The sequence below is a fragment of the Lissotriton vulgaris genome, chromosome 7 (genome assembly GCF_964263255.1).
Source record: "Lissotriton vulgaris chromosome 7, aLisVul1.2, whole genome shotgun sequence".
In the NCBI taxonomy this organism is placed as follows: Eukaryota; Metazoa; Chordata; class Amphibia; order Caudata; family Salamandridae; genus Lissotriton; species Lissotriton vulgaris.
The window spans coordinates 455,166,589-455,191,548 of record NC_141695.1 but is presented as its reverse complement, the minus strand read 5'-3'; the positions used below and the strand labels follow the sequence as shown (position 1 = coordinate 455,191,548).

The 24,960-nt window shown below is 44.7% G+C and overlaps 1 protein-coding gene across 4 annotated transcripts in view; it reads right to left on the bottom strand.

Moving 5' to 3' along the window:
- Positions 1 to 24,960, bottom strand: part of LOC147701851 (CD209 antigen-like protein C) — a 200,784-nt gene that overhangs the window by 144,225 nt on the left and 31,599 nt on the right. For all 4 annotated transcript variants that reach the window (XR_015297480.1, XR_015297481.1, XM_086930485.1 and 1 more), the window contains one exon: positions 17,881 to 17,958. Coding sequence is in view for 2 of the 4 variants with exons in the window: in XM_086930485.1 (XP_086786611.1) it covers positions 17,881 to 17,958 (78 nt within the window). In the remaining 2 variants the exon portion in view is untranslated. The remainder of the gene's footprint in view (positions 1 to 17,880; positions 17,959 to 24,960) is intronic.

Sequence of the window (24,960 nt, the reverse complement as noted above, 5' to 3'; positions counted from 1 at the left end):
GCCTGGACGAGACTGACTGGAGGTCTCTCCTCTATAGGTAGTTGGTTTTCTAACTTAGGTAGAAACATTTTGTGGAAAATACTGATGCCAATAGTGGGAATAGGCGTGATTGTGTTGATAATTTTCGTCTGCTGTAAATGTCAGAAGTGCAAAAGGAAAACTGTAAACAAAAGAGGGGTGAAGAGGAACATTGATGAATTAGAATTAGAAGAATTAAGGAATGAAATATACAAAAAGGTGAAGAATCACCACTCTCATAAAGAAGCCCAAAGAAAAATCAACAATAAGTTCGTAGAAATAGAAATGAATGATATGGAAGAATGAAAGTTGGCATCTGTTTCCTTTGTAGTGATGATAGTAAATATCATCAAAGAGGGGATTGATGGAGCAAGGATTCGCACGTAAAGCGACTTGCTCTCAGTCATGAACCTCGTCTAATGTGTAATCCTATTAATCCTACTGTTCGTCATTTATTTTGCATTTTTCCCCACACGCGGGTGTCCCCACGAGGCTTGCCTGTGTGTCTTTTCATATTAACAAAGCTTGCACTAGAAGAAATGGCTGCTTCGCCGAAATTCAGTCTGCGCATGCGTCGGTCATACTCATGTGATGTGATGCACTCGCATTCTGGAGGAAATCTGTGCTCATGCGCACTGTTGCAAACATGGCCGCTTGTCTTTCATCACGCTTCTATGCTTGCAGCTGCTGCTTTAGCCTATCTGTCTTTTCGCACTAAACTTTAATGCTATGGAAGTTATAAAATAAGGGGTGTGTTTAATTTTAGCCTGGTATACAGTGTGATCATTTTTTATGTGATTTTAATTTGTTCTCGCTTACTTTTCATGTATCGCGTCTCTGGGGCTGGGAAAATCGGGAGTGGAGCCATACTTGAGGCTCTGCTGGGCACCGTCATGTGACCGGGGAGAAACTCTACTGCGCAGAAGCTGAAACAAGCCAGCTGGCTCCTGAAGCAAAATGCGCCTGAGAACCTTCTCTGAGAGACCAAATCTTACCTTGGAAGAAGCAATACTGTTGCTACCTGCTATGAACTTTATCATCCTGCTGTATTCTATGCATGGGAACGTGAACCCAAGGGGCGGGTAGGCCGAAATTATTATGTATGCTGGGAACACAAAATTCTAGGAGGTGACAATGATCACATCACCTCTCCTGACCAATCATAACGTGCCAAACTGTCACTTGCAACATTGGTGGGTGGTCTAAGGGTCCCCAAAATTGTATAATTGCCCTAGTATGGCTTAGGAAAATTGTCTGACTTGTCCGAGTAGCAGACCTGTCACTGACCCTACGAACTCTATAGGTGATCCAATCTTGAGTGCTGCGGAGCACTCTGTCCATACTTTCCACAAACTCCTAGGGGTGGAAATAGTCTTAAGTACTGGTGAAGCACTTTGCTGGGAAATTCGAAAACCCAATCGGGGTTACTGGCGGATTACTTGCAGAAAGGAGTAACGCAGGCGTTGCATCCGAAGCTGTGGGTGTTGGTCGTACCTTGGTGAGCCCAGTCCTGATCCCAAATCCTGAGGGGTATCCTGTCCTGACTGCCCGTGAGCTGTACCTGCTCGCATTCTGGCATTCCTTTCCTGAGGGTCCTTGTCCCCGTCCTTCCAAACTGACCCGTGGCCAGGGTTGGTTTTCATTCTGAATTAGGTAATTATTACTCTGTGGGTTTACGTCTCACACTCTCTCTCTTTCTTTCCTTAATAAAGCACTCTTGCCCTTGATATTGCTCTATCATCTTGAAAGCAAGTTATATGCTATTGTCTATTAGAATTGTTCCACTTTTCTCCCCACCTGTAGGGAATTACCAAACTATCATGTTTTAGTATGTTCCCGTTTTACCCTTTCCCTTAGTATGGTTGTTGTAAACTAAGTAAGAATAGCATAAGTATCATTAGTAGTATATACACATATTAGGTCTCTCGTTTAGTTTAACTTGTGCTTGAAGAGTGTGTTCCCTAGATGCTCATATCCCATAGTGTCCACTTATATTCAAATGGTCCTCGCTTTAATTCATGGTTACATTTTGGTTGTAATCCTAATGCTTGATGTGTTTCTTTGTATTTTGCTAATTCTGACTTATTCACTTTGAAATTCTTATATAAACTCCTAAACTTATCAGGTGTCTGTGGTTATTTTGCGGTTTACAGTGTGGGCAATGTACTTTGGGGTATAAAGTGTACTTTTCTTCTAGGATCCCTGTCACTTTTTCCCTGCTAGCTCCTGATCCGTCTGGAGTAATGTGCCTGTGGTAAGTCAGGTACATGATCAGCAGTGGTGTGAAGTCACCCCCCGGATTACTCATAGTAGCGTGTATTTATTCACCCGGTTCACGCCAAACGCGAGTCATTGGTTTGAATGTGCACGCAAGGGCCCAGTGCGTGTGAGAATCGGGAAACCCAGTGACCCGGGTGAACTGCGCGCTCTATCATCACCACCCCCTTTTTTACCCTACCCCTCCCCCCAGCGCCTTGAGACCCTCACGGGTGAGTAGCGCGCTCTATAAACCACTGATTGATTGATTGATTGATTGATGTATTGTCCGTAGTGAACCTCGTTTAGTTTGTGATCACCACGCTATGTGAATCACTGCCATAAACCACTAGATGGAGTAGATGACCTGGATATATGTTCCTGTTTAAGCAAACTAAGATACTGCATGCTTACGTTAGATACAATTGATGTTAAGAATTTCCATAGTAATCCTAGAAAATGAACCTTTTTAAATTGTTGCTTTTGAAAATACAATAGACATTATGAACTCATGATGGCAAGTAACCTAGATATCTCTGTTTGCGTTTTTATTAACCTAGAGAAGATATCTCATAGTTTACTTTGAAAGAATGTCTTTTTGACCTTTAACTCGTTAACCGCAGCGCGAATTCCGCAGCAGTGTGGGAGTTTTAAACAGTGGGCAGGGCTGCGTCGGTCAAAGGACGTGCGCAGCACTAGCGAGGTAGTGCTTGCGACGGCCGTTGGGCGACGTTCTCATGCAACGGGTTAATAGACTTCCCTTTCTAATACAATATTAAAATAACTTGAAGACCCTTGGAACGTTTTTGATGCGTACTGCAGTTTGACTACGTATGAGAATTCATGTAATCAAAAACTACAAAAAGAGAACTATGTGGAGTAGTCTTTGGGTCAGCCCTGTCAAGCCATTGCCTTTCCTGCTTGTTTCATGTTAGGCATTGCTGGGATGGTTTGCCCCTCAAGGCAGATGTACAGATGTATAGATGTAGATGTATACCTTGTGATCTTGGCTTTATGGTAAGTTTTTGCTGTTCAGCCATTAAATAGTTAGTTACCATGACTACAGTTATTACAGTCCTTGGAAACAGGCAGCGTTTTTTGCACTGTAGTGTTATCTTACTCCAGCTGACTGTGCACTCTCACACAAGGGACTGAGCTTTAAGAAGTCATTCTCCCATTCCTCCCCAGTAGGCCTCTCACTTGAGCCAAATGCTCTAGCTTAGCATTGGGAGTAGGAAGCAAACCCCCGGGGATTATTGCTCCTAGCTTTTTTTGTACCTGGTGCACAGCACTTTGATCCGGTGCAACCTCACAAGGAAATGAAGAAAGGACAATAGATCTTTTTCTCCTCATCCTTGTTCAGTTTTGATACTGGAAGAGGTGTGCCCTTTCTTTTATTCTTAATTTCCTTTACAATTCACCTCGAAATTAATGAGTTTAGACTCTGTGGCATCTCTCATGTGCAGCATGCTTGGAATTTTGATATACTAGCCTCAGCTCCTTCAGCACTACCTTTTTCTTCATTCAGCTTCCATCTCTCAAATGACTCTGCCGTCACTTGTCTGTATTGCACTGTGATATCACACTCATCAGCAAATCAGAACACTCACACTGCGGACTATTCTCCTTGGGATCATTCAAACTCACATTACTTCCTAATCTGCGTTTCACCCAGATGGCACTGTGCAATAGGCATGCATAAGGCAAATTCTTAGGGGCAGATTTACCATTTATTAATGCAGCACAGTGCAGCACCCAAAAATGATATGCTGCAGAAATATGGCACTCTCCTCCCCTCTCCCTAGCGCCGGCTCTGAAATCATCAGCCGTGCGCCACATAGAAACCTATGTGCCATGGTGTAAGGGCGTCTCCATGAGTCTGGCATAGTACCTTCCAGTGCAAAATACCATGCTTTGTATGTGGGCTGTAAAGTGCAGCACACGAGCAAAGTTGAGAAAAAAGGAGAAATTAAGATATTTCCCCTTCCTTGCGCCTACATTAAAAGGGCACAGTTTTCTGATGCTAAACACTGTCTACTTTATTTAGTAAATAGGGTTTAGCGTCAGAAACCTTGCATGGTTGCAGGGGGACGCCCATGCACCATTCATGGTACACCCCCTTGGCTCCAAGTAATGCAAAGCAGCACTATGCACTGCTTTGCATTACTTTCACATTTATTTCCAGTACTAAACCCATTTAGCACTGGAAAGTAAATAGGAAAAAAAAGGTTTTGCGTCATTTTTGTGATGCAAACAAGGCGTAAAATCCTAGTAAATCTCCCCTTAGTGTCATTTCATACAGGGTGGCCAACGTTAAGTCCAGCGAGTTCCTCCCATGTACAATCTATCTACCAAAACATCAGTCCCCCACCATCACAGAAGCAACGTTGAGTGCCTCCACAATTTCCACCAGTGATATTGTCTCTATTGGCTGGTATGTGTTCTCTTTGTTTTCTATTTTGCAGTAACGTGCTGCTGTGTTAAGGTCTTCCATCTTTGATTGTGTCTTTTCAGACGTCCCTCTTTCTCCCTCTCCCTCCCTCCAGCAGCGTACCTCGCTAAGTGAATTCATCTCCGCTCCTCCATGCCATATTTGTATAAAGCCCAGGAAACACATAAGGAGCTCTCTCAACCAGTCTTAGAAGATCACATCCTGGTAAAAAAAGCTTTTCTACACTGCCATAATTGTTGGTAGGCTACCTCCCATAGAAGGGCTTCTTCTAATGGACTCTGTGTAATAACATATGTTCTTTCAGCAGTTGCATTCTACCTCAGCTACATTTTAGTCGGGTCTCCGAAACTATAGACCTCAAGAATTTGACTTGTTAAAGAGTTAGGGGCATATTCACAACTGAATGGCAGAACGCATTGTTACGCCACAATTGGTAATGCTGCACTTCAACATTCTAAAAATGCAGGGATGTGCCGAATTTACAATATTATGAAACACCCCTGCGTTTTCCCTAGCACTGGCACTAAATTTAACTGCCTAGCGCCAGTTCAGGCACCCTTGCACCATAGTGCAAGGGTGCCTGCGTTGCAGGGAATGATTGTTCATGTGCAGGAAGATGGCCCTTCCTGCTCATGAACAATCACCATTGGTGATTTGTAACTACTATGTGTGCTGTAGAATGCAGCACATACAGAAGCTGTAACTCGTCATTATTTAATGATTGTTTATGTGCCGAAAGGGACACCTTCCTGCACATGAACAATCACTAACTGCTATTTGTTCTTTCTATGTGTGCTGCTGAATGCAGCACACATAGGAACAGAAAAAACGAGGAGAAAGTAATACGCCAGTTTAAGACCAGGTTTCCCTGGTCTTATTTTTTAAATTGCCCCATATTTACAGTAGCCTTGTAAATAGGGGCATCGTTAAAAAGCAATGGGTGTTTGCGGCAGAACCAATTGCCTGTCCCTTTCACACTAAGTGCTGCATGAATAGACGCACTATTTACAAGGCAACGTTAAGCCATGTTAGGTGTCTTAAAGACACCTTGTAAATAAGGCGAAGGGGTTATTGCCACCAGAACTTCAAAATAAGTGACGTTCTGGTGGCAAAAACTCCTTGTAAATATGCCCTTTAGTTTTCACCCTGGCCTGGATCTTCTCCTTCCACCCCATTATCGACAAATGAAAGAGAGCTGCCTCCCATCCATGGACCTCCTCTGTTGCTAATCTAATGACATCACTTAATTCACCCTGTGGAGTCCTAGATGGAAAAGTAAATGCCTATATGAAGCCCAACTGTACAGTTGTACTGCTTTGCAAAGTGCGGTAGAAGGACTCTTGCCTCATAACTATTAACCAAGCAGGATTTCTGCAAATCCCTACAAACAGCCCCTTTGTGCAGTGCTCAACATGTCTATCCTGCACAGCACAAATACCTGGCCACGGTGCTGCCTTCAAGGCTGATGGTATATCACCCTCATTCTTTTCCAGGAAAATATGCAGAATTCAGGCTGGATTATTCAAGTGGGTGACTTCTTGGGCATTTCAATATTTGTCTTTACATTCCACCCTGGTTAATCTAGAACCTTCTACCCTCAGTGAATGGAATATTGTAATAGTCGTAAAGCGCTTCAGCCTCAGGCTATACCAGTTCTTAAAAGCCCTTTTCCTCTTTATAGGACCTCACCTGTGGCTCTGGCCTATAACCGGAGTTTAGGGCCTTTAACAAAGAGTAGAGCACTTGGTGGCGAGCTATAGGACTTTATTATGTAACAGACGCAACCCTACACTAGAAGGTCGTAATTAGACAGCATGTTTTTCACGTGTGCATAAACCCAGGAGGTAAAACATATCTGCAGATAAACGGTTTCCACGCCTTGTGTTTTCCCTCCTGGAGTATTACCTATCCATTCTGAGTTCCATAGGTCAAATGAGGGATACCATTTGACTTTTATCTGGCACACAGTAAAGCCAGGTTATGCTTCATTTAAAACTACAGAATATGAAATGAGGACTTTTTTCAGCCAGAAAAACGTTACTTGGTATTATTTGGTGGCATTTGCATGGGGGAAAAATCAAAGGTCACAGTAGGAATCGGAATGTCAAATTGGGCATAAGCATCCATTATCCCTGAATTTGATATTAAACAACATCCTTGGTAGGGTGTATGGGGAAGGTACAGTTAGAAGGACCTCATTGATATGGTGAGTGAGAGTGGGTGGTGGCAGCTCCCATGCTGATCCGCTTTTCTTGACAGCTGTCCTAGTAGCATTTTAATAATTTTTTAATACAGTGGCCATTGGATTGCGACATTTGCACTTCTCTGCATATTTTAGAGTCGCCGCTCGTGTCTGTTTGCTTTTCTTGGCGGCTATTTTTAAATTGAAATTTATACTTTGTGGGGGGTGTTTCGACCTACCTGGCATTTTCTGTGGGGCGAGGTGAGCCTTCCCTGCCCCGGTCCACCGCGGCTGTTGTGCCGTTTGTGTGGAGGGCGGGCGGGCGGCCATCTTGCTAGTAGTCCTCTCCCCGGCTGAACCTGTGGCAGCGGTCTAGCTGGGGGAGGGACGGGCTCCTATAAGAACAGCTGCTGTCATAGTTCTTTGCGGTGAGAGTGGGTGGTGGCAGCTCCCATGCTGACCCGCTTTTCTTGACAGCTGTCCTAGTAGCATTTTAATAATTTTTTAATACAGTGCCCATTGGATTGCGACATTTGCACTTCTCTGCATATTTTAGAGTCGCCGCTCGTGTCTGTTTACTTTTCTTGGCGGCTATTTTTAAATTGAAATTTATACTTTGTGGGGGGTGTTTCGACCTACCTGGCATTTTCTGTGGGGCGAGGTGAGCCTTCCCTGCCCCGGTCCACCGTGGCTGTTGTGCCGTTTGTGTGGAGGGCGGGCGGCCATCTTGCTAGTAGTCCTCTCCCCGGCTGAACCTGTGGCAGCGGTCTACATGGGGGAGGGACGGGCTCCTATAAGAACAGCTGCTGTCATAGTTCTTTGCGGTGAGATTGGGTGGTGGCAGCTCCCATGCTGACCCGCTTTTCTTGACAGCTGTCCTAGTAGCATTTTAATAATTTTTTAATACAGTGCCCATTGGATTGCGACATTTACACTTCTCTGCATATTTTAGAGTCGCCGCGCGTGTCTGTTTACTTTTCTTGGCGGCTATTTTTAAATTGAAATTTATACTTTGTGGGGGGTGTTTCGACCTACCTGGCATTTTCTGTGGGGCGAGGTGAGCCTTCCCTGCCCCGGTCCACCGCGGCTGTTGTGCCGTTTGTGTGGAGGGCGAACGGCCATCTTGCTAGTAGTCCTCTCCCTGGCTGAACCTGTGGCAGCGGTCTAGCTGGGGGAGGGACGGGCTCCTATAAGAACAACATGCCCTTCCTGACGCGCAGCGGTCACGCGTGGCGGGCGCGACTTACGCGCGCCGAAGGTAAGCCAAAGGTCAGCCCGTCTGAGCCCGTCCGCGCCTCGGCCGTGGCGGCCGCAGGACGGGCTGACCCCCGGCCGCCATCCATTCATGCTACTGCTGTCTCCTATACTCGGGAACAGCTGTGCTCTCTGCGCTCCCATGGATGCCCTGGTGCAGGTGGGGGAGATGGTAATGCTATTATGTTTGCCCCTTGCTCGATCTGCGGTTTTTGTTGTGCCAAAACTCTGATTGATCAATCTCCGCCTGCTAGGGCTGTCGACTCAGTCTCTGCAGCTTTGGTTAATGCTTGTTCATTGAGCAAACATGCTGGGGATGTATTTGAGCCACTCGATGACGGCTCTCTCGACATCCTGTTTGTGACCGAAACCTGGCTTAATAACGCCTGTGCTCCGGATGTCGAGTTAGCAGTCCCCCGTGGCTATAAAATACATAGGAGAGATAGACCTCTGGGAAGAGGGGGGGTCTGGCAATCATTTTGAAGGATTCGTGGACCCTTCAGGTTGAGCCCTTGGAAGAACTGGGAGTTGGGGAAGTAATGAACTTTTCCCTGGTCCTCTCCCTTTATCTCACCTTGGGGGGCACGTTAATCTATAGGCCCCCAGGACATGCAGGAGCGTTTCTGGCAGCACTGCTTGAGACTATGGTTCCTCGAGCTTTGAGATTCCCCCATTTCTTATTGCTTGGAGATTTTAATATTCACGCTGAGGTAGCGGCTCTCCCTGAATGCAAAGCTCTGTATGATTTCTTGGATCTTGCACATCTCTCCCAGTGGGTCTCTCTTCCTACGCACTCAGGGGGTCACACTCTGGATGTGATTTGTTCTAACTTTCCCCTCCAAGTGGAAGCCCCTCAAGCTCTGACGTGGTCGGACCATCAGCTGATCAGATTTGCGTGGTCAGCTCCGAAAACTGCCACTGGGGGGGCTAAAACTATCTGTGCCAAGAAAAATAACATAAAGACTTTGGGTACCACCCTGACCGAGTGCAGGCCCGTGTTAGGCTCTGATCTTGCTGAAGCGGTGCTGAACTTTAGAGAATGGGTGGAAGCGGGGAGACTGCGTCATCTAAAGGGGGGAGCAACGGTAGAACTAGATCCTCCCCTTCTAAGCCTTGGTTCTCCCCCGAACTACGCCTTCACAAGTTGGCCTGTAAAAAGCTTGAACGGGCCTGGCGTCAATCCTATCGCCCCTTAGCTAAGGCTGCTTTACGGAGGGAGCAGAGAATCTACTATGCCAGCATTAAAACAGCTAAGGGAGAATATTTTGCTAGCCTTTCTCCCTGTGCTGAGCAACGGGTGGTTCCAGCTTCTGCAGTATGGTGTGAGAGCTTGTCCGGGTTCTTTGAGCAAAAAATAGCGGCTATTCAGGCGAGTCTTAGCTCTAGCCACTTTCCGGATGGCTCTCTCCATCTTTCCCCTCCTTTAGAGGGTTCATCTCCCCGGATAGTGGAGCTCACTCCTCCCACTGCTACTGACACACTGGCCGTGATTAAATCCTTGATTAAATCCTTGAAATCTGGATCATCTTCTGACCCGTGTCCAGCGCGGGTGTTGGCAGGGGTAGCGGAAGGGGTAGCGGAAGTGGTGGTGCAGGAAGTGACGCATATCGTCAGCCTTTCATTTAAATCAGCCACAGTTCCTGTTGAGTGGAAACAAGCTAAGCTACTTCCCCTGCTGAAAAAGGCTGGAGCAGACCCTGAAGTGCTGGCCAATTACCGGCCAATTTCCCTGCTCCCGGCTATGGCAAAAATAGGAGAAAAACTAGCTTTCCGGCAGCTTAATGACTTTGTGGAATCATCTGGGACTCTCCATCCTGCTCAATCTGGTTTCCGTGCTGCGCACAGCACGGAATCTGCTTTGGTGGAGATCTCTGAGGCAGCTAGGGAGTGTCTGGACTGTGGCGGCAGAGCAGCTCTAATTTTATTAGACCTCTCTGCCGCGTTTGACACAGTGCCGCACCAACGCCTCCTCACTAGACTTGCGGACATTGGGGTTGCTGGCCTCACTTTGGACTGGCTGCGCTCCTTTCTTCGTCTCGATCGCAACAGGTTTGGCTCCCTCCTTTTTCATCTTCGGCTAAGCCCCTCATGACTGGGGTCCCTCAGGGCTCCACCTTGAGCCCTCTTCTTTTTAATGTATACCTGACCCCCTTGATTGAGCTTGCCGAACAACTGGGGGCCAAAATCATCGCCTATGCCGATGATACGCAGTTGTTGTTCACCTGGCCCAGTGCTGTATTAGATACCGAGCGGATTCAGTTTTGTTTATCCACGGTTTTCAACTGGTTAGCCTCCGCGCAACTGAAGTGCAATGAGGATAAGACGGAAATACTGCTCTACGGTCAATTCCCCCCTAACTTTAGAGAAGCACTTTGGCCGGCCGGTTTCCCGATGCCCGGTTCAGTCAATGTCCTCGCCAAGAACCTAGGGGTCTGGTTTGGGGAAGACCTCCGGTTTGAGGGGCATATCAAGAAGCTGGCAGGAGGCTGTTTCGGGACTCTTAAGGCGTTGCGGAAGTTTTTCCCCTATCTGCCTGCCTCAGCAAGAGAGTCAGTTGCAGTTGTGAGAGCTTTAATTCTCTCGCGACTTGACTATGCCAATGGCCTGCTGAGTGGATCCCCGGCTTATATGGGGAGACGTCTCCAGGTGATCCAGAACGCAACCGTCAGACTGTTGGGTAATATCCCCAGTCGGGTTAGCGCTAGGAATCACCTGCAGAGTCTGCACTGGCTGCCAGTTTCCCAGAGGATTACTTTTAACATTTTGACCCTGGCCCACAAAGCTATCTATGGACAAGGCCCCGCCTACCTGATGAAACGATTTAGGCGCTACTCTCCTAAGCGACTTTTGCGCTCTGCCGCTCAACATCTGCTTCAGGTCCCGCTCTTCCGGCTTTCTCGGCTGGGAGGGCAATCAGTGGCGGTGAAGGCCGCTTTGGCTTGGAATGAGCTCCCTCTAACCTTGCGAGCGACTGTGAACTTTATTTCTTTTAAAAAAGGGTTGAAAACCCATCTGTTTCGACAAGCCTTTTAGTTTTTTGTTCTGTGTAGGGTAGGCTGTTTATTCTGTTTTTTCTTCTTCGCGCCAGGATACTCCGGCAGTAATGGAGCACGTTACAAAACAGCATAATAATAATAATAATAATAATAATAATTGATATGACAACTCAAAAAGCAGACTATTATCCAGATAGGGAAGACAAGATTGTGATGACTTCAAAATGCAAGGTGTGACAATTTAATTTCCTCTTACTTAGCCATCTGCAACTTATACAACTTTCTCCCTGCTACTAGCACATGCTCCCTTGCTTTCTAAACATTGTCTCTTGTTTCAGATACGTTCCCTTGCTTTTTATACATCATTAATGAACAAAAAACTTTGCAAAGCAGGTGCATTAAACATGACGCCGATTTGGAAAAGCTTCAGTTCCTTCAGCAGAGGCACCACAAGGAGGCTGCGGTGAAGGCACAGTGCTCCATAACTGCCTGGTGAGTATCTCTAAATATGGCAGACCATCTTCTCCCAGGGTAGCATTGGACGTCCCACCACTGATCTGGCCCGCCAGTGTGCTGCATGACAAACTACAAATGAGACCCACAGAAGGCATTTTCCTATCAAGACTCACCTTCAGATCCTATACTTTTTCAATGGATTGCAGAATCTCCCTGGGGTTTCCAAACCTAGATACAGTGTTGTCCCTTCTACAGGATGATTGCTTCTGTTTTATCAGTGATTAGCTGGAGTTTGCCACTTACTGTTGAGATTTACATATCATTGGAATGTTCACACAAAACCCTCACAAGTTGGGAAATAGAGAAATTCCATACACATTAGCCATCACAGTGACCAGTGGCCACCCTCCAGACGCCCTAAACTTGAAAGTTGATTTTTGTTTTCAAATGTGTTATTGCTCCTGAGACACCACCAGTGAGAATTGGCAAATTATACTTCAATATTATGTTAACTAAGCAGACCATCTTGACAATTCCCTTTGGTAGCCGTGGCTGAGGTTGAGTGGTAGCATTTAAATATGGAGAAAATCCACTGGAATCCATGATATGTGGAATATCTGGAATGTGTCCAGTAATGCAGTGCTGTGTACGGTTAACTGACTGATTCTCAGTGTCAGTCATAGAATCTGTAAATATATAGTAGAACAGCCGAGATGTCATATTTTATCTTTAATGACGATAGCAAGATGCTGGATTCCTGTCTAGGCCAGTTGTACCAGCTTCAGACAAGATAGGGTTGTCTGGAAATACAGATATTTGTTTTGTTCATGTTATGGGTTATGTTTTTTTTTGCCATAGAGCAGCCCAGCAGGCCTTGCTGATGTGCTGCCCTTTGGCAAAAGAAAAGGACAGGAATGTGACTTATCTATTGGATATGGCGCATTCCTGTTCTTTTCCAATCCAATCCAAAAATCTTTATTTCGGCCATTAAGGCCATAAAAGATGCATAAAAATACATGCAACAATATTAAAATCATCGTTGGAATGCATACAAAAACAGGTAACGACATTTCTTACTATTTGAGATCAAGTAAATAAAATGAATAAAAGGAAAAGCAACACAGTACATATCAATGAGAATAAAATAGGCAATGTGATGGAAGGCATTACCAGCGGGAGCCAAAAGTTACAATAAGACAGTGGCAGAGACATTCATCCTATGTTGGTTTAACCTTAATCAACTTGGACCTAATGCGCCACATGGCGAAGAGATATTTTGAGACTGCAAAAACAATGTGGGGGGAGGAATCAGATTTCAATATTCTGTAAGATGTTAAACAGTTCCTTATTGCCATGTTCCTACAAAGAGGCACCAGCCAGTATTTCCTTGGAGACTTATAGGTGGGGCAGAAAAACAGAACATGGATTTCCTCCTCATCACACGAATTACAGCCAGGGCATACTTTATCCCCTCCATTGGTCCATTTACTAGTGAAGGATTTAATAGGTAGGGTGCCAAACCGCCACTGTATAAAAAGCTTCCTTGCCACAATCGGATAGATGAGGTCCATAAAAGTTTCAAACTTATAAGAAATTTTGGATTGAATAAAACCGTGTGTTAAGGTGCCGATACTAGGTGCAGTCATGTGGGATGCAAGGTTTTGTTCCTTGTATGCTTCCACGAGTCTTTTCCGGGGGACCTTGTTGCAGCCAATTTCTGGAGCCACCCACAGCTCTTTAAAACCCAGCCGAAACAGTTCTTTTTTAACAAAGGCTAGCCAAGGGATCTTGTCATTGTGGTTTAGGTTCATAACATGCACAAGATCTTGCCTATAGTGACTAAGCTCCTTTGTTGACCAGAGTCTATGCCAGAATCTTATGGGTTTGGATTCGAGGTCCTCCCTAATGGACGGTAAACCCAGATCAAGACGTAAGGGAAACAAAGGGGTTGCAGTGGGGAGGGCCAGAAGATGCCGCATGAAGTTATTTTCAACACGTACCAACTCAAATGCAGCTTGGTGCCCCCATAGTTCACTGCCGTAAAGTGCAGCAGATTTCGCTTGTGTTTTATACATCTCAACTGCAGGAGCTATAAGTTTATAAGTTGAGGTGTTTGTAACCTTTAAAATAGCCCCGGAAAGTTGAGAAAGCCTTATTCGCGAACTTGCAATCTGCGGTCCCCATGAAAGGTTCTCTTGGAGGGTTACGCCCAGGTACTGGAAAGTTTTGACCCTCTCTAGAACCGTGGAATTTAGGGATGGTTTGGGTCTAGATGTGGAGGAGGGGTTAAAAATCATATACTTGGTCTTCCCTGCATTGATCTCAAGGCCGTACTGCCTACAGAAGAGACCAAAGCCATCAAGGATTCTCTGAATTCCCATGGGTGATTTGGAAAGCAGGAGGGTGTCGTCAGCAAACATAATTGCCGGCACCCTCCTGCCTGCCAGAACCGGGGCGTCATTGTCCCCAACGTTAACTAAGTGTGAAATAACACTGTTCACGTATAAGCAAAAAAGAGTAGGGGCAAGGACGCAGCCCTGCCTGACCCCCCGGGAAACAGGAAACCTTTTTGTCAATGCACCTCCCCGCCCACAGCGTACCTGAGCAAAATTGCCCTGATGGAGTCTTATTATAGCCTGGAGTAGATTGGTAGGCACTCCCATCTCCTTCAGGACCTCCCAGAGTTTTTTCCGTGGTACCAAATCGAATGCTGACTTCAGGTCTACGAACACCATGTACAATCTCCCGCCCTCGATGGTCACCTATTTCCAAAAGAGGAGGACGAGGCAGAAGATTTGATCCATGGTGGACGTATTTTTCCTGAAGCCAGCCTGGAGGGGACTTAAGATTTCATTTTCCTCCATCCAGTCCAAGAGTTGGTCCAATAGGAGTCGCGAATAGATTTTCTGGGGGACATCTATCGGGCTGATCGGCCTGTAGTTGGATGGGAGCAGAGGACAGCCCTTCTTAAAGATTGGGACTATCTCTGCCCCCATCCAAGTACAGGGGATCGCCATACCACGTGCAAGTGAGTTAAAAAGGATGTGAAGATAAGGCGCCCAAATCTCTGGGTGGGACCTAAAAAGGTCACCTGGCAATTTTCAAGGCCGGGGGCCTTGCCCAACGCTAGACCGTCTATTGCGCTAACCACTTCCCCTAGCGTAAACTCCAAGGTGTCTCCAGGGAGGGAGAGGAGTGTTGCAACAGTAGAATCGGTATTCTCTAGGACATCTGCATAGAGTTTACTAAAATGTTCTTCCCATATATGTGCTGCTATATTGGGTTCAACTGCAGCTTTGGGTTCCCCTGAGCCAGTAGTGACCAAGGACCAGAATCTTCTTGAGTCCTTAGTTGTTAGGGCTGCTGAAAGATCTTGCCATCTATCCCAATCCCAGTCTGACCTTGCACGAGCCATTGTGTCCTTATACTGTCGTCGCAGAGCGGACACCCTGGAACGGGGTGCGCCCTCCTTGACTGCAGCAATAAGGTCAGATTTGGCCTTTCTGCAATCAGAGTTGTACCAGGTGGAAGTTCTAGTCTTGTGCTTGGGCTTTGGCACCTCTGGGTAGAGAACCTCTCCCAGAGCTCCCACTAAGTCTTCATGTATAAAAGGTAGGGTTTTAAATAAATCCTGAGAACTGGATTGCCTTATTAGTTCATCCAAAGCCTCAAACTTAGGCAGCACCAGATTATAGATTTTCCCAATATTTTCTTCCGACTTGGAAAATTTCTGCCATCTCACCCTACGCCTGTTTGAGGTTAATACCAGGTTTCCCCGTTCGTCTCTTTCCTCCGGGGAAGAAGGTCCGGTAGGTTCAGGGAGATAGGCCAGGGTGAGTAAGAGAGCATTATGATCACTATCAGTACGGGGGATTATATTAAAATCCTCTACCTTTGGCCAAAGACTGGTATCGACAAAAATGTAGTCCAGTCGTGACTCATGATTAGGTCTGTTGAATGTACATTTTGAAGGGGTGTCTGAGGGTGTGCGTCCATTGCAGGCTCTTAGCGCAAAATTGAGAGTTAGTGACATAATTTGGACCGCAAGTGGAGACCAGGATCTGGGATGGGGCGATTGACACACTGGAATACCCCAGAAGTCATCTTCTGCCGTGAGGGCCCCTTCCCTCAAGCCCTCTAAGGGCTCAAAATGACAATTAAAATCACCACCCATTACCACCTTATAGTCAGTCGGCAACTGACCCAAGAAAGACGCGAGGTCTTCTAATGTGGTGGACTCCGCCGTAGGGCCTACTGGGCAAGAATAAACATTTATTATTGCCAACTTAGGGGCGCCAGTCCAGTTCAATAGAACACACTGAATGTCTTGGGAGAACGTGGCTATATTTTCCGCTGTGCAGCCAATATGAGACGCTATCCACACCGCCAAACCACCCGAGGGCCTCCCTTTGCCATTCCAGGTAGCATGAGTTATTATGGTATATGGGCTACACTTATATGTTCTTTTCACCTGCGCCGGCGCACAAAGGGCTGTGCTGTGCACAAAATCAGGCATCTTTGCACCATCATGCATAGGGGCCTGTATTGAGGGATGATTATTTTTAAAATAATCACAAGAGGCTTCTTCTACTTTCTAAGAGAAAAAACGAGGAGAAATAAAGATATTTATCCTCGTTGTGCCTCCCTCACACCTCCCCTGGGGAGGTGTAAGTTTTTGGAAGCCCTCAGACTTACAATTTCTCATAAATCTGGGGCAGTGTCAAAAAGCAATGGATGTTGCAGGGACTGTTCCGTTGAGGCACGGGTCAGACTGATTTGCATATGGCCATGTCTGAACTGGGGTGGCAAAGTGAGCTAAAGAATGATGATGGATTAAACCCAGATCAGTTGACTGGGGGTGAGTGTTTGCAATGTTTAACACTCTGTCCATCATCCCCTTTGGTTTTGCTTTGGTCGCCCTAAGTTGGCAGGGTATGCCCAGACGTGGGTCCCTTGCTCACTGTGAGACTGGATTCAAGCTAGCCTGGCTGATGATGGCTGATTAGCCAGAAACCAGTCCCAGGATAGTTGTTTCTGGTGCAGGGAAGACATGGCTTGGCAGTTCAGGCCGGACTGTTCCCATGAGGCACAGGGTCATAGTGATTTGCATATGGCCATGTCTGAACTGGGGTGGCGGAGTGAGCTAAAGAATGATGATGGATTAAACCCAGATCAGTTGACTGGGGGTGAGTGCTTGCAATTTTCAACACTCTGTCCATCATCCCCTTTGGTTTTGTTTTGGTCGCCCTAAGTTGGCAGGGTATGCCCAGACGTGAGCCCCTTGCTCACTGTGCCACTGGATTCAAGCTAGCCTGGCTGATGATAGCTGATTAGCCAGAAACGGGTCCGAGGAGGCCTGTTTCCGGTCCAGGGAAGACAAGGCTTGGCAGTTCGAGCTGGACTGTTCCCATGAGGCACAGGGTCAGACTGATTTGCATATGGCCATGTCTGAACTGGGATGGCGGAGTGAGCTGAAGAATGATGATGGATTAAACCCAGATCAGTTGACTGGGGGTGAGTGCTTACAATGTTGAACACTCCATCCATCATCCCCTTTGGTTTTGCTTTGTTGCTGAGAACACCCTCAGGAACACCCATGGAACATCCTTTTACCGCAGTTTTCTGCATGAAAGGGGCACATATATTTATAAGGCCATGAAAAGCCATGCAACATGGCTTTACGCTGCCTTATAAATATGCCAGTGGCACATTGCGCCACTGGAACGTCAAAAAAGTGATGGTCCGGTGACGCAAAAGTGCCAGTAGTCTACTTCTAAAAACATCTATGCTGTGCCTTACTCTCATACACACACACTCCAGGCACTCATCAAAGGAAGACCTGAGGTGGCTCATTACCCTATATTGAACCCAAGATATGGAATGATCGCCCTCAATACATCAATGCCTCCTCCTCATTTCTTGAGTTCCACAAGAATCTGAAGACCTGGCTCTTTTTATGAGCACCTTAGGGACCACACACCTGCCCAAGCACCTGGATACTCTCTTGAGTGATTAGTGCTCTATACAAATCAACATAACACAACAAATTAATCAAAAAGCAGCACGTGGTTGAAATTTCCCCTTTCCGGTCTTATCAGGTGTCCTTTTTCTGCCTAGACTGAACATATTCGAGCTTATCCAATTTGTTTCCACTATGTTTGTAATACTTTTCAAATTATAAAACAGTGCTTTTGTTTTGAGAGGCTGGAGAACCTGCACAGACGCTACTCAGTCTTTCAATGATTTTTCATTTACTAGGGAGTTACCTTTATAGAAACACACAGTCTCTTGTAGCTGCTGCAATTGCGGTGACTCCTGTAGTTTCATGCTCTCTTGCGTAACGCCTACAAATACATAAATTACCATTGCACATCTTAAAATAAATTGGGATTGTCAAGATAAAGAAGTGCTGTGTATCAGAGTTAGTTTCAAATAACATGGGATTGCATGTATGCTGACCTAGTAAGTGGGAATTATATGAACCAAACGTTTTATACTTACACATTGAAATTTTAATTTGAAAAAAGTAAACAACATTTTACAACTCATGCATCTTCTCTCTATTTAGTTAATATTTTAAGTGTAATTTTAGGCAATTTTTATTCAAAGTACTTGAATATTTCTATGTATGGTGCATTTAAGTAACTCATGAACAAATCAAATATACCACTTTCATAATAACAATTTAAGCTGACACAAATCTTATTGCAACCTCGTGTTGTAACTTCTTGGCCATTGCAACTTTTCAGAGTGAAATTTCCAGTGATGAGCAACAAAAACGTGAGCTCTGCAAGAAATCTTGCTGCACTGAGGGTCAGCCAACTCCATTGTCACTGGTGTAGTCATCTCTGCACAGTGGAATCACAAAAAGTGATAACACTCACTACAATATAAATTAACCTTTTAATTTATTGAAGTCAGACTTACTTTCTTAGAATCTTAAATCGTTTTAGAGTGTAAATCAATTGCACTATAAAACTCAATGAACAGTATTTCCTCATTGCCTCTTATGCAAGAATCCCTGTTTCCAAAGGTGCCACATTTAAACCAAAGTGCTGGTGCTGAACACAATTAGGATGTGTGGGGAGGGGCGTGTGTAAGAGGTAGGGATGTAACTCAATGTGTTGAGTGTCCTTTTGACCACCACCATAATACCAACCTCACAGGCAGTGTTTGGGCTGGATCCTCAGACACTTCCGCTTTGGGCTGTAATGCCGTGGTTGTGTAGTTTTAAAAGGTTATGTCTTGTTCTCCTGTTTTAAAAAGTCCTAATGGGGGGGCATGGCTTGGGTGCCGCGCAGGATGGCCGGATAGGTGCTGAGCTCCGCCGCACCATATCGCCTCAGAGCAGCTTTCCCGATGTGAAGGGGACTGTTCTTACACCTCTTTGCCGGATTTCATAACCGGAACACGCGGGGATCAAGCGGAGCGGCTTTGCGGCTTCCAGAGTGCCGCCTTTCATCTAAATTCGCGACGTGGATGTCGCACCTCACTGAACCGCCATCTTCAGCGCTCCTCATGCTACCGGACCTCCGCCTCCCTGACCTGCCAGGATACATTTCTTTCACCGCTTGTTATCCTGCATCAACGGACTTTGGGGTGAGCAACCGGGAATATCAATAACTTTTCCTGTGCCTTTTGTTGCTCTGTTTACTCTGTGGAGGGGCTACTTGGAATCTGCGTCATGGCGCCGCCTGTGTAGAAATCACCATTTTAGAGGCTCCGCCTCTTCAGCGCTACAGACTCTCCTACCTTATAAGCCCTCCTGCTCACCGACGGTGCTCCGGTGCCACTCGTAATGGATTCCTGGTGAATAAATGTTTTATGTCGCCAAGCCTCAGGTGCCCCACGCTACCGTGCCTTATAATACGCTATCCCCAGCATTTACACGCATTGCCGCCATTTTAAGCGCTCTGCCTATTCAGCGCTGCTGGCTCTCCTAGCGTACAACCTATTCAGCCCACTGGCGGTGTTCTGGTGCAACTTTCAAGTGAATCCTGAGGAACAATAATTATTCCTGACACACTTCATGCACCCCATGCTGCTGCACCTTGAAGTACTTTATTTTCAATATATGCACTGCCGGATCTCATGACACGCACAATCCCTGTGTCCCACTGGAGGTGTTCTGGTGCACCCTGCTATGGACTCCTCGTGAGCAAATGAATACTATTGCCACTCTCCATGTGACCCAAGATACCGCACCTTAAAACACGCTCTTTTCAATCTACGCGCGCTGCTGCCCTTTTTACCAGTGTCACAGCTTTTTTAGAAGCTGCAGCTTGCAAAATCTCATCGAGTATTGATGTCTTATACTGGTGTCTCCATTCATTATAACTCTGAGGTCCCATGCATTTCACTTTATAACTCATGAACATGTGTATTGTTTTCTTTTTTGCGCACTAAGTACATAAATTACTTATCTTTCTCCTTTAACTTTGTGAAGCCCTGCGCTTTGTCCTTGCCTCACTTCTTCATTACATGTTGATACCTTTCAACAATTGAAGGATCCTTTTCTATGATACCCAAGAATGTGCATACTCCTGAAGTGCTTACTCCTTTTCTAGGAAGACTAATGTTCCATGTCTAACTTTCATTTTTCCGGAGGCTTTACACGCTGACATTTCTCTTCCTGCTGGAGTTATTCATGGATATTCAAGTGTGTTACGTTTCTGGAGCATCTTGCAGTATAATAATATTGGCCTAAATTGTATTGGGATGACCCTCTGAGACGCATTTGATTTAATTACAGGAGCTTGTGCTTTCCGCACACTTTTGACTGCTTTTCAGAGCATTGAGATTAGTCAATGGACTAGAGTGCAGACTTCCTATGGTGAGGTTACGCAAACCTAAGTTTGTTTTTACTCCCTCTGTGATTACCCCTGTGAGCTCTTCAACTGGTGCATCTACATCTATTCAATCTACTAAGATGGCGACTCCTTCTTCTCAGCGCTCCCCTTCGGGGCAATCGCCGTCCAATAGATCCTCACCTCCTGCTACATCCAGCAAACGACCTAAACAAGATTCTCCTACACCAGATAAATCCTCTTCTTCATCCTCCATTGATCAAATTTTGGAAGAAATTCGTGCAATGCGTCCTATCATTGAGGAGACAAGCAAGGATATGCAACTTTTAAAAGATAAATGGGAGACCATGGATGCTCGAATATCCTCAGTTGAACAACAGATCCCTGAAGTTCAATCCAACACGCAACGCATTGTAGCATTGGAAAAGACTGTCCTTTCTCTACAGCAACATACGGAGGATTTGGAAAATCGCAACAGAAAAAACAACCTTCGTATTTATGGTTTACCAGAGAATCTTGAGGGTGAGGACCCAGTGAATTTCTTTACCTCCTTCCTCCCGAATCTTCTAGACATGCCCCCTTCTACTTCCATCAGTATTCAAAGAGCTCATAGACTGGGAGCACGAACAACTTCATCTACTAAACCTCGTGGTGTTATTATTCTCTTTTTGAAGTTCACAGATCTTCTCTCAATTCTTTTGGCAGCAAGGTCCAAGAGACAAATATCTTGGCTGGGTCAACAAGTCTACCTGTCTCAAGACGTTTCTAATGCTACTGCCTCCAGGAGTAAGGAATTTCTAGCTCGCCGCCCTTCTTTGCGCTCCCTTGGAGCACGATATGGCTTGTTCCATCCTTGTACCTTCCGAGTTACTCATCGGAATAAGACATGGTCATTTCAAGATCCTGGTGAACTACGAAACTTCCTCCATCTACAGAATGAAGAGGGAATGGAAGCCTCTCCTTCAAACAGTGGCTGAATTGTTATTGTTGTATTTTTGTAATGATCTCTAATTGTTTTCTCTGGTCTTCTGTACTTCTATCTAATCCTTCTCTTGGTTTTTTCATTCTTTTGTTACTGCTCAAGGTTCCCCGTTGTCAACTTGGCCTTCTTCTTTTTCTTGTATCTCCTCGAAACATGTTCTCAACTGGTCTTCTTATTTTTGACTTCTTTTATATTTATATCCTGTCTTTGGTTATATGCTGTGTGTCACATGTTCCATGGTGTATTCATTATTTTCTTTCTTCCCCCATGCAGATATGTATCGGTTGTTCCCTTCATCATCATGTTCCACCCTTTGTAATTTTGTGAGGTCTCGGTGCGGTTGTGCTTCTGTTCCTGGTCTACCCGTCTTGTAACGCATCACCACTTCCCCACCTCCCTTTGTGTATTTCCCCCTTCAGGTATGTCTCTTACAGTCATCCTTACGGATTTGTACTGTCTGCTATGCCTTCTTTCTTTTCTTTCTTCTCCTTCCTTTGCTGACCCTCTTTCCTTTCCCTTCCTCTTTTTTCTTTCCCTTTCCTTTTTTCTTCTCCTTCCTCCTATTCTTCCTTCTAATCTTTTAATGGTTCGCTTATTTTCTAATTCTTTAAGGTTTGACTTATTGCTTGTACAGTATATTTTTGCACTTTTCAATTTTGAACAGTTTAATATGTTTTCATCTTCAAAGTTGTTTCATGGAATGTGAAAGGATTTAACCATCCTATTAAGCGGCAGAGAGTACTTTCACACCTCTCCTCTTACAATCCTGATATTGTTCTCATTCAGGAAACCCACCTTTCAGATATTGAATCTATGAAACTAAAAAGACTATGGGTTGGTACTGTCTTGTTTTCTCCAGCTTCTTATAAAAAGAATGGTGTTGCTATTTTGATTCACAAACGTCTCAAATATAAAGTAATTCTTGAAGAAAAGGATGATGAGGGTCGTTGGATTCTAGCTAAATTGCTTATTAATGCTATCCCAATTACTCTGTTCAATGTTTATGGCCCTACATGCTTTGACTCCTCTTTTTGGCCCTCGATTACTGCAAAATGTATCCAACACAAAGATGATTCTTTCTTATTAGGCGGAGACTGTAATAAGATTATCGACCCTTTTTTAGATCGTAAGTCCTCTGTTCGTTTCACCCCTCACAAGCCCCATAAACAGTTTCTTCATGGAGGCTCACTCACCCAGACACTATAGATTTTTCTTTTTTCTCTCCTCCACATGCTTCTTTCTCTCGTTTAGATTATATTTTTCTTTCCTCCTCTTTATCTCAAAATCTTTTATCCTCTTCTATTGAACCTATTGCTATCTCTGATCATGCTCCTATTATCACTGTTTTTGATCTTCTTCCTCCTATTCCTAAATCTTCTCGCTGGCGCTTTAATTCTTCTCTTCTCACCGATCCTCTTTTTTCTTCCTCTTTTCGCTCTTTCACCTCTGAATTTTTCCAACTTAATTCTGATCCTGATACGCCTCCCCATGTTCTTTGGGATTCTTTCAAGGCCACAACCCGCGGATTTATTATCGACTTTGTTTCTAAAAAAATGAAAAAGCTCCTTCAAAAACGTAAGGTTGCTCTTGCGCATATTAAGTCATTAGAACATCAATTTTACACTTCCTCTCCAAATCATATGTCTCCTGACCTTCTTCAAGCTAAAATTGCATTTAACAAGCTTACTACGGATACAGCTTCTTCTTTTCTTCTTCGGAGTAGTGCACGGTACTATGGAGGTCGCAATAAATCGGGCAAATTACTAACTATCTAAAATCGCGTAAAGAGCGAACTATCATAGACTCTATCTATTCCCCTTCTAATGTCCTTTTACACACAGATAAAGAAATTTTGGAGCAATTTCAATCTTTTTATGAGTCTTTATACTCTCCTGAAAATCCCCCTACCCCAGATCTCCTCCAATCATATTTTGAGAACTTGCCTAAACCAGATACTTCCCAACTTAATTTCTCGGACATTGATACAGATCTTACCCTTTCTGAGTTATCCACTGCTTTGTCTTCTATAACCAAGGGCAAGACTCCAGGGCCTGATGGCTTTCCAGTTGAATTTTATTTACACTTTTCCGATCTCCTCTTACCCAAACTTCTTATTCTTTTTCAGTCTTTTTGTTCCGCCGGTCTGGCCCAAGGCTCATTTCAAGATGCTAACATATGCCTCATCCCTAAAGAGGGTCGGGATCCCAAATTTTGTAAGAATTATCGGCCAATATCTCTAGTTAATGTAGACTATAAGATTTCTGCAAAATTATTAGCTCTTCGCCTTGACCCACTCATGCCACATCTCATTGGGAAAGAGCAATGTGGTTTTGTTAAGGGCCCCCTTACCTCAGACAAATCCAGACTCCTCCTTAATGTTCTAAGTAAGGCCCTCTCTCTGTCTATTCCCATTGCAGCTATCTCAGTTGATGCTGAAAAAGCCTTTGATCGGGTTGACTGGTCCTTTTTGATGTCTTCACTGAATTGGCATGGCTTTGGTCCTAAATGTATTTCTTATATTTCTTTAATATATTCTATGCCCAAGGCATCAGTTCTCGTCAACGGTCAACTTACTTCCCGTTTTACACTTAAACGTGGAGTTCGTCAGGGCTGTCCTCTTTCACCTCTTTTGTTGATTTTAGCTCTTGAACCCATAATATCTTCTATTCGTAACAATCCCTCCATCTCTGGTTTTCCGTACGGTGATCATCATCTTAAACTATCTGCCTATGCGGATGACATACTTTTATTCATTTCAGATCCAGTTACCTCTGTTCCTTCCTTATTAGATGAATTTGAGAAATTTTCCCTGGTTTCAGGATATAAAATAAATTCGGATAAGACGGAGATTCTTCCTATAACAAAATTTTGCCTTCCACATTTCTTTACTTCCACTGGCTTTGCTTGGAATAGTAAGAAAATAAAGTATCTTGGTGTTCTTTTCTCTAACTCTATCTCATCCTCTATCTAACTTAACAGGAATGCAGTCATCTCTAGAATAGATTCTTTGCTCTCTTCTTGGAATCCTCTATATCTTTCCTGGTGGGGTCGTCTTGATTCCATCAAGATGATGATTGCTCCGATCTTAATCTATTTACTTTCCATGCTCCCAATCCATATCCCAGCTCTCTAATTCCGTCGTATTGACTCTGTTTTATCTAAGTTTCTCTGGAAGCAGAAAAAAGCACGTATATCTCTCACAGCCCTTCGTAAGTCTAAATCAAATAGTGGGGTTAATTTTCCAGACTTCCGTCTTTATCATAAGTCTTTCTCTTTTCGCTTGTTATCTGGTTATCACAAGATATCTCCCCTTTTTCTCCCCTATGGCTTTCTGTTGAGCATGAATTATTGCTCCCTTACTCTTTTCAGAAGGTAATTCGCTTCACCGCTAAGGCTCCATGTCTTAAGCCCCTATTATTCAAACACACTTCTTCTCTTTTGCGGCCCTTGGTATCCACAGTTTCTGTTTCTCGGGAATCCTTCTTATTATTACCCATTTGGTATAACTCACTCATTTTAATACGCAATAGATCTATTGCCTGGCCTTTGTGGAGATC